The sequence below is a fragment of the Thermobia domestica genome, chromosome 2, assembly GCF_964235325.1.
Source record: "Thermobia domestica chromosome 2, izTheDome1.hap1.1, whole genome shotgun sequence".
NCBI classification, from domain to species: domain Eukaryota; kingdom Metazoa; phylum Arthropoda; class Insecta; order Zygentoma; family Lepismatidae; genus Thermobia; species Thermobia domestica.
The window spans coordinates 2,129,424-2,142,088 of record NC_137455.1 but is presented as its reverse complement, the minus strand read 5'-3'; the positions used below and the strand labels follow the sequence as shown (position 1 = coordinate 2,142,088).

General features: G+C 34.9%; 1 protein-coding gene across 1 annotated transcript in view; it reads left to right on the top strand.

Annotated features, from left to right (window-relative positions):
• The window catches only part of LOC145669813 (carcinine transporter-like), a 221,722-nt gene that overhangs the window by 196,369 nt on the left and 12,688 nt on the right, over positions 1–12,665 (top strand). The window contains exons 5-6 of the mRNA XM_081738158.1: positions 1,285–1,420; positions 6,073–6,394. Of these exons, the coding sequence (XP_081594284.1) occupies positions 1,285–1,420; positions 6,073–6,394 (458 nt within the window). The remainder of the gene's footprint in view (positions 1–1,284; positions 1,421–6,072; positions 6,395–12,665) is intronic.

The following is a 12,665-nucleotide window of genomic DNA, read 5'->3' as shown; positions in this document are numbered from 1 at the left end:
ATCTTTACCATACTTTGTACGAACATTACGTTGCACAGTTGTCGCAGACTTGGATTCTTCAAACCAAAACACGCAGCTTGGAATCAGTAAAGGGACCAGTAAAGGCAGCCATCTTTGCTGCAACTACCGCTAGCGCTTGTGGTGGCTTGTTTCTCAACTAATGTACTACGTGAGTCAAAACTTGATGTATTTTGCTACAAAATGACAACAAAACCATGTCTGTAAGATGAATCAATCAATATGAGTTTTCGAAGTTGTAAAGTTCTTTTTGATACACTCTGTATTTTTATATTTTTACTTCCAATTCAATTTAGGTTGAATCAACTGACGTTGGTTAACCTGAGGTGACACCTGTAAATAGATCCATTTTTCCTTGACTGAAATCATTTGTAAGCATCGATATTCTTATGTGTATCACTCGTTATAGCTTTGGATCTAATCTATTCTATAAATTTAAGTAGAAATCTAAAAATTTGACTTAAGCAAAAAATCTTATATTAGTAACTTGTGTTCGGTTTTGGCAATACGAGGGGCAGTCAAAAATTTTGTTGAAGCTCTTTATTACCAGAATATAGGTATCGGTACTCATGTATTTAATCGCTTTCAAAGTAGATACCTTCGGAACACACTTGCTCCACCACTTCTGCCGGTATTGAAAACACCGATGAATTTTTTTTTTTTTTTTTTTAAATCTTCGGCAGTTCACTCGTCGTGTGGGTTTCGATCTCTTCTACGATAGCAAAACGGGTACCTCTGAGGCCCATTTTTAACTTTGGGATGAGCCAAAAATCAGGTGGTCGTAAACTGTTTTTAAGGTTATTATAAACTGAACCAGATTTTCCCCCTTTGTTCATGGACTAGATGTTTACGTGTTGCTCGAAGTACAACATTGCACCAAACTGATTACCACACGTTCCTCCGTTCAGCTACGCCACTCGTACTCTGCCTGTTATGACTTGTTCATTCTTGTCTAATTCATGATTATGCAACCTACGGGCTGTATTGTACAAGATTACATCACAAACACCAAAACTACAACATTCCAGGAACTTTTTGATTTCTCCTCGTACATCACTTTGTCTGATGAAGGCTATAATGTATTGCCGAAACTTTAATTCAAGTTATTAATATAAGATTTTTTGCTTTGGTCAGATTTTAAATTTTTATTCAATGTTCACCAATAATATTTGGGTGTGATACACAGTTCTTAATGCCTCTACTGATATTAAGGTGAATAGCAAATGAGCATTTCCATTTAATTTTCAATCAGTGTATTGCTTGTAGCTACTACTGGATAATCCCAGAGTCTCCTCGATGGCTGCTGAGTAAGAACAGAGTAGACGAGGCTGAAGTCATTGTCCAACAGATGGCCAGAGTCAATGGGAAACCGCTGCCACCAAACTTCCTACGAAAATTAGAGGTAACACAATTTATCAACTTATGAGTAGAAACATAAACTTGAGGCAGATTGTTTTGTTCAGAAAATCTATTTCAAATTTATCGCTCGTTGTCTTTGCATTATTTTAAAATCCAAATGTGAGAGCGTAAAGTGTAAAGTTTTATCAAACATCCAGTATTTATATTAGAACATAACTTTTTAACAAGTTAAGTTTGCAATGGATTCCTAATGTTCAGTCGAAGAAGGAAAAAGCATCGGAGACCAAGGTAAAGGTAGAGAAAGAACTAAATATTGTTATAGTAATTTTTTGTTTGATTTAGTTTAACGTCCCACGGTTATGCTTGCTAGGCTAAAGGAGACGTGGACCTACTGATTTTAGTAGAATCCGAACCACTTTGTCTGTTCAACTCTACCCCTACCGGAAATCGAACCCGGGACCACGTGAACCGAAGTCAAGAGTGTTAGCCACTAGACCAAGCGGGGGTTCTTTATAGTAATTTATCAACATTAACTATTTGCATGTTATCTATTTGGTATTGTTTTTAATTGTGTGAGTTGATAATCGTTTTACTACTAAAATACAATAAAAATTCCAAAAATCACTCAGAAAACTTTCAAGAAAACAATGGATTTAAACAAAAATTTAAAAACTGTTTAAATTAATTGAATCGGTAGTTTTTAAAAAGTCATGAGTCAGAAAAGTAGTCATGAGAAAATAAAAAAAAACTGTTTAATTTTTTAAAAATTCCTGATAGATATGAAATGATCGATCTCTGTTTGAAAAAGTAAAATTTTCTTGTCATTGTACGAAATGAACAACTTGTTTAGAGCAATTGGTGTTCCAAAAAATTGGACTAAAGCAAACTCCTGTTTTCTGACTCATGGCCTTTTCAAAACTACTGATTAAATTATACACCATGTTCCAAAATAGGAGAGCAGATTTTTAGTATTTATTTCACAGGAACTGTATAAGACGAAACACATTCTACATATCACTGGACACAGGTTATTGTGTGTACAAAGTGGCAGCATACCACAAAAAAAATAAATAAATAAATAAATAAATAAATAAAAATAAAAAATAAATAAATAAATAAATAAAATAAAAAATGAAAGCAAAAATAAAAATTACAATAGTAAAATTTGTGCTCGGTAATTTGGTAAGTGTGAGTCAATTGTTGAAACAACGAAAACAAAGAAAAACCCTTTCCAAACATCACAAAGTAATCAAGATCAATACAATATCAATAAGATTAGAAGTTGACAAAATTGAACAAAAGAATAACATTAAGATGTGATTGTATTTGTAGGATCTAATCATATTCTGAACCGTACTAACAAATCTTTGCCCTAGGTATCCTACGGGAAAAGTTAATTTTAAAATATAATAATAAAATATAATATTTGAAAGACGTGTTGAACAGATTTTACTATGAGCAAGTGAAATCGACATTAGAAAATATTTAAGAAACGAAAATAGCAATCAGAGCAATAAAGAAGAAAATTTCTATTGCAAATTCTTGTTTAGAAGATTGTTAATGCTGATAGTATTCATATATGTTAATATGGAATGTTTTCCTAGAATAGGGGAGAAATTTAGACATGTATTAATACTAAACGCTGCGAAAATATAAGAAATAAAATAAAATAAAAAACAAAAATAAAGATTGAAAATTTTAATAACACAAAACAGTGTAAAGTCAGAGAAGTAACTAGAGATTTCGGCGCCCGGGGCGAAGTAGAATTCAGCGCCCCCTACACTCACCTTACCAAGCATTTTTTTTTACATATAAGTAAACAAACTTTTGTTGTTATACCACTGTTGATTTTTTATTGATCTGCTAGAAAAGACCATTGCAACAACCAAAAACGATCATTATGTATTCTTTTACAAATAAGAGCTGTTTTCAAGAGTCTTATTCTGGACTTTTTGTTAAACTTGACAAAACTACCTTTGGTTGTATAAAAATCCACTTCGAGAACAGTTAGGGAAATTTAGTACTATTTACAAAGTTTCATGCTATCGATAAGAAATGAAATTTCAATACATTAGAAACTGTGTTTTTTTAAATTGTTCGAAATGGGTGACGGCATTCCCAGTAGTAATTGTAAACAGTTGTAACTTTATTCTGTATGTGACTACATCAATAGCATTTTAATTTCGATTTTTTTTATTGTAAAGATATTTTGTGAAATGTAACGGAAATTCAGGAGCCTTCTTTGCGAATTTCTCAATATTGATCGATGGAGGTGAAGAATATGTTCAATGTTTGTACTTAAAATCCAAAATATAGTTTGACTACAACATATGTTTGAAATTATAGTAATTACTTAATTTCTTAATGAATGAAAGTTCTGAATTTAAGGTACTTATTATTAATTACATATAAAAACACACTAACACGTACATAGATAAAGAATATGTGTATATGTTTTGTATGTATGTAGATAGAAAAAAAATCACACAACTAGACATGTATGCACAAAAAATATCCTGGCGATACAAAATGTTGATGAAAACATGAAACCAATAAATTCCTTCAAATTAGAAGTATTTCATATGTCAATGGAATTTAAAAATAAATCTTTAATAATAAATAGTGATCAGAGTTTAAAAAAGTCGAAATTCATTGAGTTAAGTTCTGACCCTTTAAGCCCCTATTCTACAACTGCTTCATGTTGAAAAATGATATTATTCCCCTTGTTTACCTTCATTTTTAATATTCCCTCCCAAACAGCGGCTTGCATGTATCTCTTCACTCTTCTTATTTCCATACCTTCATTCTCATCGTCCTGATTAAACCGATTGCGTAGAAAAGCGTGATTAACTAAGTAAACTCATCACCATCAAACGCCGCACACGTACTTTAGACTTTGACCGTTTCTGTTTCTGAAGATGCTCCTGCGTAAACTATAAATCATTACTCGGCACCTTATATATCACACGTTTATTAAGAAATCATATATATTAACTTTGTTTAAGTAATAAATAAAACTTATTGTGACTGTTATTTAAACTTTTGAATTGCGAGCGAAGCGAGCAAGAAAATTTTTAAGAAATCTACGTATTTCATTAAAAACCAACAAGAATGTTGATCTAATAGGGCGCCAATACTTTCTGGGGGCGACGCATCTTTTACTCGTTTCCAACACTTTTTCTTTCTCCTTGCTCCTTCGGCGCCCCCTTACTATCAGCTCCCAGCTCGACCCCCTAGCTACGGCTCTGTATAAAGTACATTTGAAGGGTACTACACTGATCTAACTAGTGAATTCAAAAACAAGAGAAATAAATGTAAATTTAAAACAATAATTAAGAATGTGTTACGTAATAATGGTTATTGCATAATTATCAAAAGACATAGAAGGCAAAATACAAATGAACAATCATCAGTGGCGCAACAAGCTATGAGCTCGGGGACCCAGGCCCCTCCGAAACTAACTTGGTCTATCCTATACAGCAGCACTGCAGACAAATTTTGGTGAAATTTCCAAAAATCATTATTGCTTGTCATTTGTCCAGTGTCTTTAAAAATAAACAAACTCTCTTACACACACGCACCATGCGTAAGGAGTGCTCTTAATCTGCGTTGAGGCATGAGACATCGACGTGCGAAATATCGTCTTGCGATAGTTTACTGTTGTCCTTTTCGAATAACTGGATTTGCCAAGAAACCAAGAAGATTTGATATCAAATTGTGAATATGGAAACTTCTCAAATTGTGAATTAATTGTAAAATATTGTACTGAATATCTTTAGTGATCATTTAATAAAGTATATTTCGTTGATTAACAAGAATATGCTATGTATGAAATCGTTAATCTGTCGAGGTTTATGTGCTAAATGATAATACATTTTTTAACCTTTCTTAGATAATTTTGTGAAGTCATGTACATGAAGAATAATTGAAATCGATAGCCTAGATGATAGTCATTATATTTTGCATTTAACTGTATTTTCATAGCTATTTAAGTGTTTGATCTTGGAAAGCACCTGTATCATAGGATTTGAAAATTTCGATTACTTCACTTCACGACTACATTTAATTGTCCGTCATTATAAATTGCACAGTGTATTTTTTGTACATTTTATTGAGTAGTATTGCGAACTTCGTAATGTATCAATAAACCTAAAATAGATTCATGTATAAATTAATATTGAATTAAGATGAAGCACTGTACAAAAGGAAAACCCCAGTAAAAACCTTAAATTAATTTCTTAGAGTAATGAATGTTAGTAAAGAGTGCGTAATCACACGCAAAAATAAAGATGTACAAAATAATAATTACAGTGCAAGTTTTCAAAATTGTAACCGTTAATAATAGAAAATTTGTGAATTTGAATTGTTATTTTAAGGCTTTTGAGTATATTAATAATAGGAATAACTAAATTTCTTCCAGTGGGGAGTATTTGAACTTTCAATTTTATCCATATCAGATAGTGCAACACGTCGTTGCAGGTAGTCTTGGCCCCTCCCGAAAGAAAACTTGGTTGCGCCACTGACAACGATTATGTGTTTGCAGTCATTCTATAGAAACATTTAGTATAGTACTCAATGTAAGTGTCTTATACAATGTCATTATCCTGATCATGTTGTTTATGCTTAACATATTACTGTTATCTGTCTTTGTATAGTATGCATCACAATGCATTAAATTTGTTTTTGTGTTTCCAGCGAGAGAAGAAATTCGCCCCAGTTACACTCAGAGACTCTGCGACGCCGATGGACCTCCTGCGGTATCCCAATATTCGAAAGAAGTTTATAATCGTGGCCTTTGACTGGGTGGCTAATGCCGTAGTGTACAATGGTCTCTCATACAACACCACAAACCTCGGAGTGAGTGACTATCTCGCTTTTTTCATTGGTGGTGTGGTGGAAATTCCCAGTTATGTGATCACGTGGTATGCCATGGATAAATGGGGTAGGCGGTGGGTCCTCTGTCTCACAATGATGCTTGGTGGCCTCGCATGTGTCTCATGCATGTTTGTTCCAGAAGGTAAGGAAGATCACATCAGATTTTTTAAATGTAGGTTTTCTGTATCATAAAGTAAACATATAAATTGGTAAATGAAACAAAATATCCATTATGCGAGATGTGTAACATTGGTGAAAAGGTTCTTTTTGGATACATGTTCTAATTTATGTATTTAGTCTTATTGTACATGGCAAAGTTAAGGCTAATCATGCCTTGTCCTCCACTTGGCCATGTAATGATCAGGATTAATTTGACAATATCAAGTAATTATAGAATAATAACACTGGTCGCCAAAATGAAACTTTTTTCGCTCCCACGAACGAAAATAGGTGATTCCTATAGGTTTCGAGCTCCTGAGTTTGAATCCGTAACCCGTTTTTCTCCAGGACGTACCAGTTTTCAGGGAGGAGGGGGTGTTTCAATATCCACCCAAAGATGCTATTCTTCACCCATAATAATTTGCACGTTATAATTTAAATATCAATATAAATTATGCAGATAAAATTGCATAAAAAGTTAAAGTTATGTGTCACTTGGTTTTCCTACTCCTCTTGTAATTACTACAGGGTGTCTACAGGGACATTCCAACAGAAGTCTGCCAACATATTCACCCTCCATTTACCACTGTAGCGCCTCTCCATGGTAGCTATTTGCTGGTGAAACCTTTCCCCGTGTTTGTCAGAGACCTCCCCCAAGCTGTACATTTCAAGGAAGAAGTCCAGGTGTCAATGCAGGAAGTGTAACTTTAGGGACATATTACATCCCATGTTACGAAATGAAGTAATTAACCTGCCCACAATGTCTTTGTAATCAGGTGACTTATGATTCCCTAGAAAGTTACTGCACACTTCTCGAAAGGCCTCCCAAGCCTCACTTTCCACTTCATTAAGCTTAGAAGAAAATGTAGTATCCTTAAAAACGTCTCTGATTTGAGGCCCCGTAAAAACACCTTCTTTCACCTTGGCCTCGCTGAGTCTTGGGAATAGTTTTCTGAGATGATTAAATGCTTCACCATCCCGGTTCAGGGCCTTGACGAAGACCTTCATGAGTCCTAATTTGATATGAAGGGGTGATAAGAATATTTTCTCCGGATCCACAAGACGTTCATTAGGCACGTTCATCTCCTCTGGGACCAGTTGCTTCCTTGGCGGCAATTTTGTGATAATGTGCTGATCTTTGGCTCGACTATCCCAATGACATAAGAAGCAGCAGTGCTTTGTGTAACCTCCTTGTAAACCAGTGAGGATGGCAATAACCTTAAGGTCAGCGCATACAGACCACTGGAACTGTTCGTACTTTATTTTCTGCAATAGGTTTCGCATGTTCTCGTATGTTTCTTTCATATGTAGGCCTACAGCATGAGCAATAGGGATGGCTTGCTTTTCATTGCCATTGTGTAGTAATACTTCCTTGAGACTTATCCTAGAGGAATCTACGAATAGCCTCCAATCTTCAGTGTTGTAGTTCAACTTCAGTTGTCCCATAAGCGATGGAATGTCACTGCAATACACTAAATCACCATCCTTTGTAAAATTAGGAACTAGGCTCACCTCTCTTTTCCTATACATCGATATATTCACATCTTGGTTTAGTAGATTCCATTGTTTAAGCCGTGATGCAAGCAACAGGGCCTTAGACTTGGGAAGGTTTAAGTTTCTGATCAGATCATTCAGCTCTTCCTGACTTATCACATGTGGTTCATTAGTGTCAAGTACTGGAGCGTAATTGGGATCTGACTGTGTACTCGAAGATTGTGCAACATCCTCACAAGCAACAGGTTCTTTATCGAATGAAACACTGCACAGGGTGTATGAGTCTGGTGGTACTGGTACAGGCAGACAAATATCATGTTTCACAGGTCTTCTCGTGGAATCCAAGTTAGGATACTGTATTTTATGCTTCATGTTTTTTGAGAAACCTTTTATATTAGTCAGTCAGAAGTAACAGTCTGAAACATGATCACGGGGCTCGCGCCAAACCATAGGTACGGCGAACGGCATCGATTTATGTGTATCTTTCAACCATCCTGTGAGAGTACGCGCACACGAGTTACAACTTTGTTTCGGAGCCCAAACGCGATCCTGGTCGCCGATTTTACACCCGAAGTACAAATGGTAGGCTGTCTTCAGGAACGGTGACAATGGCCTACTTTGTCCCTTGAAAATCACTTCCCCACATATGTAGCAGAATGAATCTGTCGAATTGTTGCCAGTTCTCGGCATGTTCGTTTAACACAAACGTCAATATTTCACGCAGAAATATTTTTCACCTAGGTATACACAGATACAGCGTAACACCACCTTCTAACACGAAGATCAACTCAAAACTGAAATATTTGTTTCACGCGACAACGTGGTGTATGTCTTGGCGCCTTTTTTTCAACAATCTGTCTGTCGTCTAGACAAAAGGGAGCCGGCGAATGATCGCAAGTTGATTACGAAGCCTTCCTCCGTCAATAACGCCTAGGTTTTAGTATATGCAGTGTGGAACGACAATAAATCTTTGCTACGCAAGGGGAGGGGGTACGTTTCCGGGGGGTCGTGAGCTAGAGAAAAGAATGTTCCTGGAATATAGCCTTGGATTAAGATAAAAATTCAGAATTATGCGCTCCAAACACGCAAAACACATATTAAATACGAAAAATACGATTTTTCTGTCAATTATGGAAACAGCACCCCGAAAAAAAAAAACTTACGTGCTGGAACTTTCTCGATGAGATATTCGTAATCAGCTTCTCGAAATCTATCCGGTACACTCTTGTATCTTCGTGGGAGGATTTTCATGCCGACCAGTGTAATTGAAATGACGACAACAAAAATTACACTCATAATCACACATACTTACACATCACATGCACCACACAAACTATTGCTAATAAACAGATAACATATTCGGATACATTTAGGGAAGAAGAGAAACAAATAAAAGGTAAGAAGAATAAAAGTCAGCATTTTTGTCAGATATTAGTAAGTCTAGAGAGTTTCATGGAGAGTCTGGTCAACCGATTTCTTAAATAGATTGATTGACTGAGATTGTCACATGTTAGGTAAAAGGTCATTCCATGCACGGATAGTGGATGCAAAGAATGCATTCGAGTAATATGTCGAGGGGAAGAGAAAGGAGTTTATTTACGTATCATGAGCGTGATGAGCATTTAATGGTTGCAATCGTTGACATGACTAGGAAGGTTGTTCAAAACGCAAAGTCTTAAAGAGAAGTATTAGACGATGCAGATAACGTCTATCGGCAAATTTTAGAAGGCTCAGCTTTCTGTAGTATTGGGTTAAATGATGTGATCGTTTAAGATTATAAGCAAACCGTATACAGGCATTTTGGATACGTTGTAACCGCTACAATAATTCTTCATTTAAGTCTGATAGAGCTACATCACAATATTCAAGGTAAGGAAATATTACAGATTTTACAAGTAGTAACTTTGTTTCAGCAAGTAGAATTCTCTTTAGTCTAGTGAGTGAGTGCAAAGACTTCTTACATACAGCGTTGATATGAGGTTTCCAAATCTGGAAACTGATCTATTATTATCCTGAGATTTGTGATGGTTTCAGAAAATGTAATAATTGTTCCATTTATCTGTACCGCTGGTATATTCAAACAGTGCATTTGTATAAGTCGTTTAGAGAAGACACAAATGGATTTAGATTTAAGCGGATTTATGGTTAACCTATTTTCATTTGATCACAAGTAAATGCTGTGCAAATTATCATTCACTTGTTGAATTGAATTGTCCAAATTTTTGGGTTGGGAATAAGTATATAAGGATACTTTCATTTTATTCTCAAATAGTCTGAACAGAAAATGTGAAATTAAGACTCATGCAAAGTAGCGTTATGGTATATCTAGCTTCATTCTAAGTTTGCGTTGGAGGGCAGTTAAGTCGTTTGCACAAAGGGTAGTTCCCGTAATTCACACCTTTTCTTTCACTATGATTTCTAAATGCATATTTTTCACATCGCTCTTTTTTTTTTTTCAGTCATCATAATTTGTTCACCCAGTAAGAACAAGCAAAACATGCTATGTGGATGTTCAAAATATTTAATACTGATATCAAATTCTTACAGAACTATTCTACGAGTATATTGCGGAAAAGCAGGGTTGTAAACGAGCACATTCATTTGAGCTAGCTCACTAGAGCTCGCTCGTTTTTCGTGAATTTTATCATGAGCTAACTCGTTTTGAAGATGTGAGCGTTGAGTTAAGTTTAACTCGAAATATAGATGAGTTTGAGCGAAAATTACTCTCAAATTCACGCTCAATTCCGATTATTATTTTCACGAAATACCCGGCCATATATAAGTTTAGTCTTGTTCGATCTCTGAGAAGAGACTTGATATTGTAATAGTGTCATTAAACAAGCGGCACACGGTGAGGAAGAATAGCTCTAGAAATAGTTCCTCAAGGCAACGGGGGGAAGAGGGATAAACCTACATCTTGGTTATCTAGAATTTATCAAGAAATCGATGTATTTGTATCACGTTTATGCAGAAACAGGATAATTATATGTGATCCGAAGAGAGAAGAAATACTTTGGCTTATTTATAATAGAAACTTCACGTTTAAGGAAACGAAGAAAAATGAAAGCATTGTTGTAACCTGTAAACTTTGTGTTGCGAAAATAATCTCCGTATCAAAGACTTTACCTTCACCAATGAATATGTATCGTCATATTGAGATTGATTTTAAATAACGTTATACATAATTTTATTAACTTATTTCTGACCTGCTTTGTGGCATTTCTAATAATAATAGTAAAGAGCTTAGCTGAGTACCATTAAGTGTTTCAGTTTGCAGCTAGTTCCCTGCAAATGAAGGTAGAATCTTATAATTATTTCGAATATTATGTTATTGTGTTAAGCCAAATTCATTTATTGAAATTCTAAAGCGTATAATGCACACATTGAAAAAAAAAATGAAGAAGCAAAAAAAGTCAGGTTTGAATTTTGACTACGTGTGGTTGAAAAGAAGAAACATGTTTTGGTACTGAGATAGGCTATATATGGAACACAAATTTACAGTTTAAATATGTAGATTCAATGCGGATCCGAGTTGTAGGAAGTGACTTATTATGTGTGCAGCCCTATCCCTGTCGTGCCAACTTGTACACATACCCTGCCACATAGCACGTTGGCCCCTAGCCTCATTATCCTCGGAACAGATTAAATGCAAAATAAGCTTATAGTGATTATTTGGGTTATTTCAAATTTGCATAAGGCTATTTCCTTACATTTATATCCAGAGGGTGGTTTGTCGTACAAATGGACAGCTTAAAATAGTCCCACTAAAAGCCAGACAGATTACTTGACTAAAAATTGGAATTTTTATGTACATGTTATTGGTGGTGTCTTCAAACGTAATCTGTGACAATGAAACAGTTTTTTTAAAAAGTTTAAAGAATGCCTTTTCTTTCTTTCTTATGAAGCAATTCTTAATGCTTTTTCGAGATAATTTTCAAGGCCTGCATAGTAAGGTCGCTTAACAGAAAGAAATCATGTGAAAAACTGTATTGAAATCATGTATTTGAAAAATGAGTTCAGACTGGTTGGAATAATGAGGTTTTCAAGATTTAAAGAAGTAATAATTCTTTTGGAAACTTTTCTGTATCGAAAAATAATATACGATACCACAAACGAATAAATAAAGAACGGGTGCTATTCCAGAAAATTTGTTTAAAATTGTTAGAAAAAGGTTTTATTGCTTCATATTATATTATTTTTTTTTAAACCTTTTTCTTCCTAATGTTTTCTCTACTTGATAACTCTGATAGGTTAGTTCAGCGATATTTTGAGATTAGATGCGTGTTTATTGTTAATAACAGAACTTTTTAAAACATAAAATGTATTACACTAGACTCTCACTAATCCGGCCCTCAATAGTCCTGCCTTACATCTCTCCTCTGCTGCATGACGTCGCGCCAATCTGTCAACGATTATATTTGTTTATACTATAACTGAGCGTAATTACATACAGTACTATTGTGACTTCCTTTTATTGTTGCTTGTAAAGCGGCTGCATAATAAAGCTCCGCTGTCAAGCATCTTCATTGCGGAAAACATTTTCATACTCTACGTACAAACTCAAGGCCTAAATTTTCCTATTTTTTCTATGATTATGTATTTTTAGATTTAATAAAGTATAGTATTGTATGTATTAAACTAAATTTCAGACTCTCCCAATTATCCTCACTTCTCTTTGCAAGGAAAGGCCAGATAGCCATTCTCTTATAGCCTCGAACGAAGATGGTTGAATTTCTCTTGTAAACTTTTCCTGTCACTTA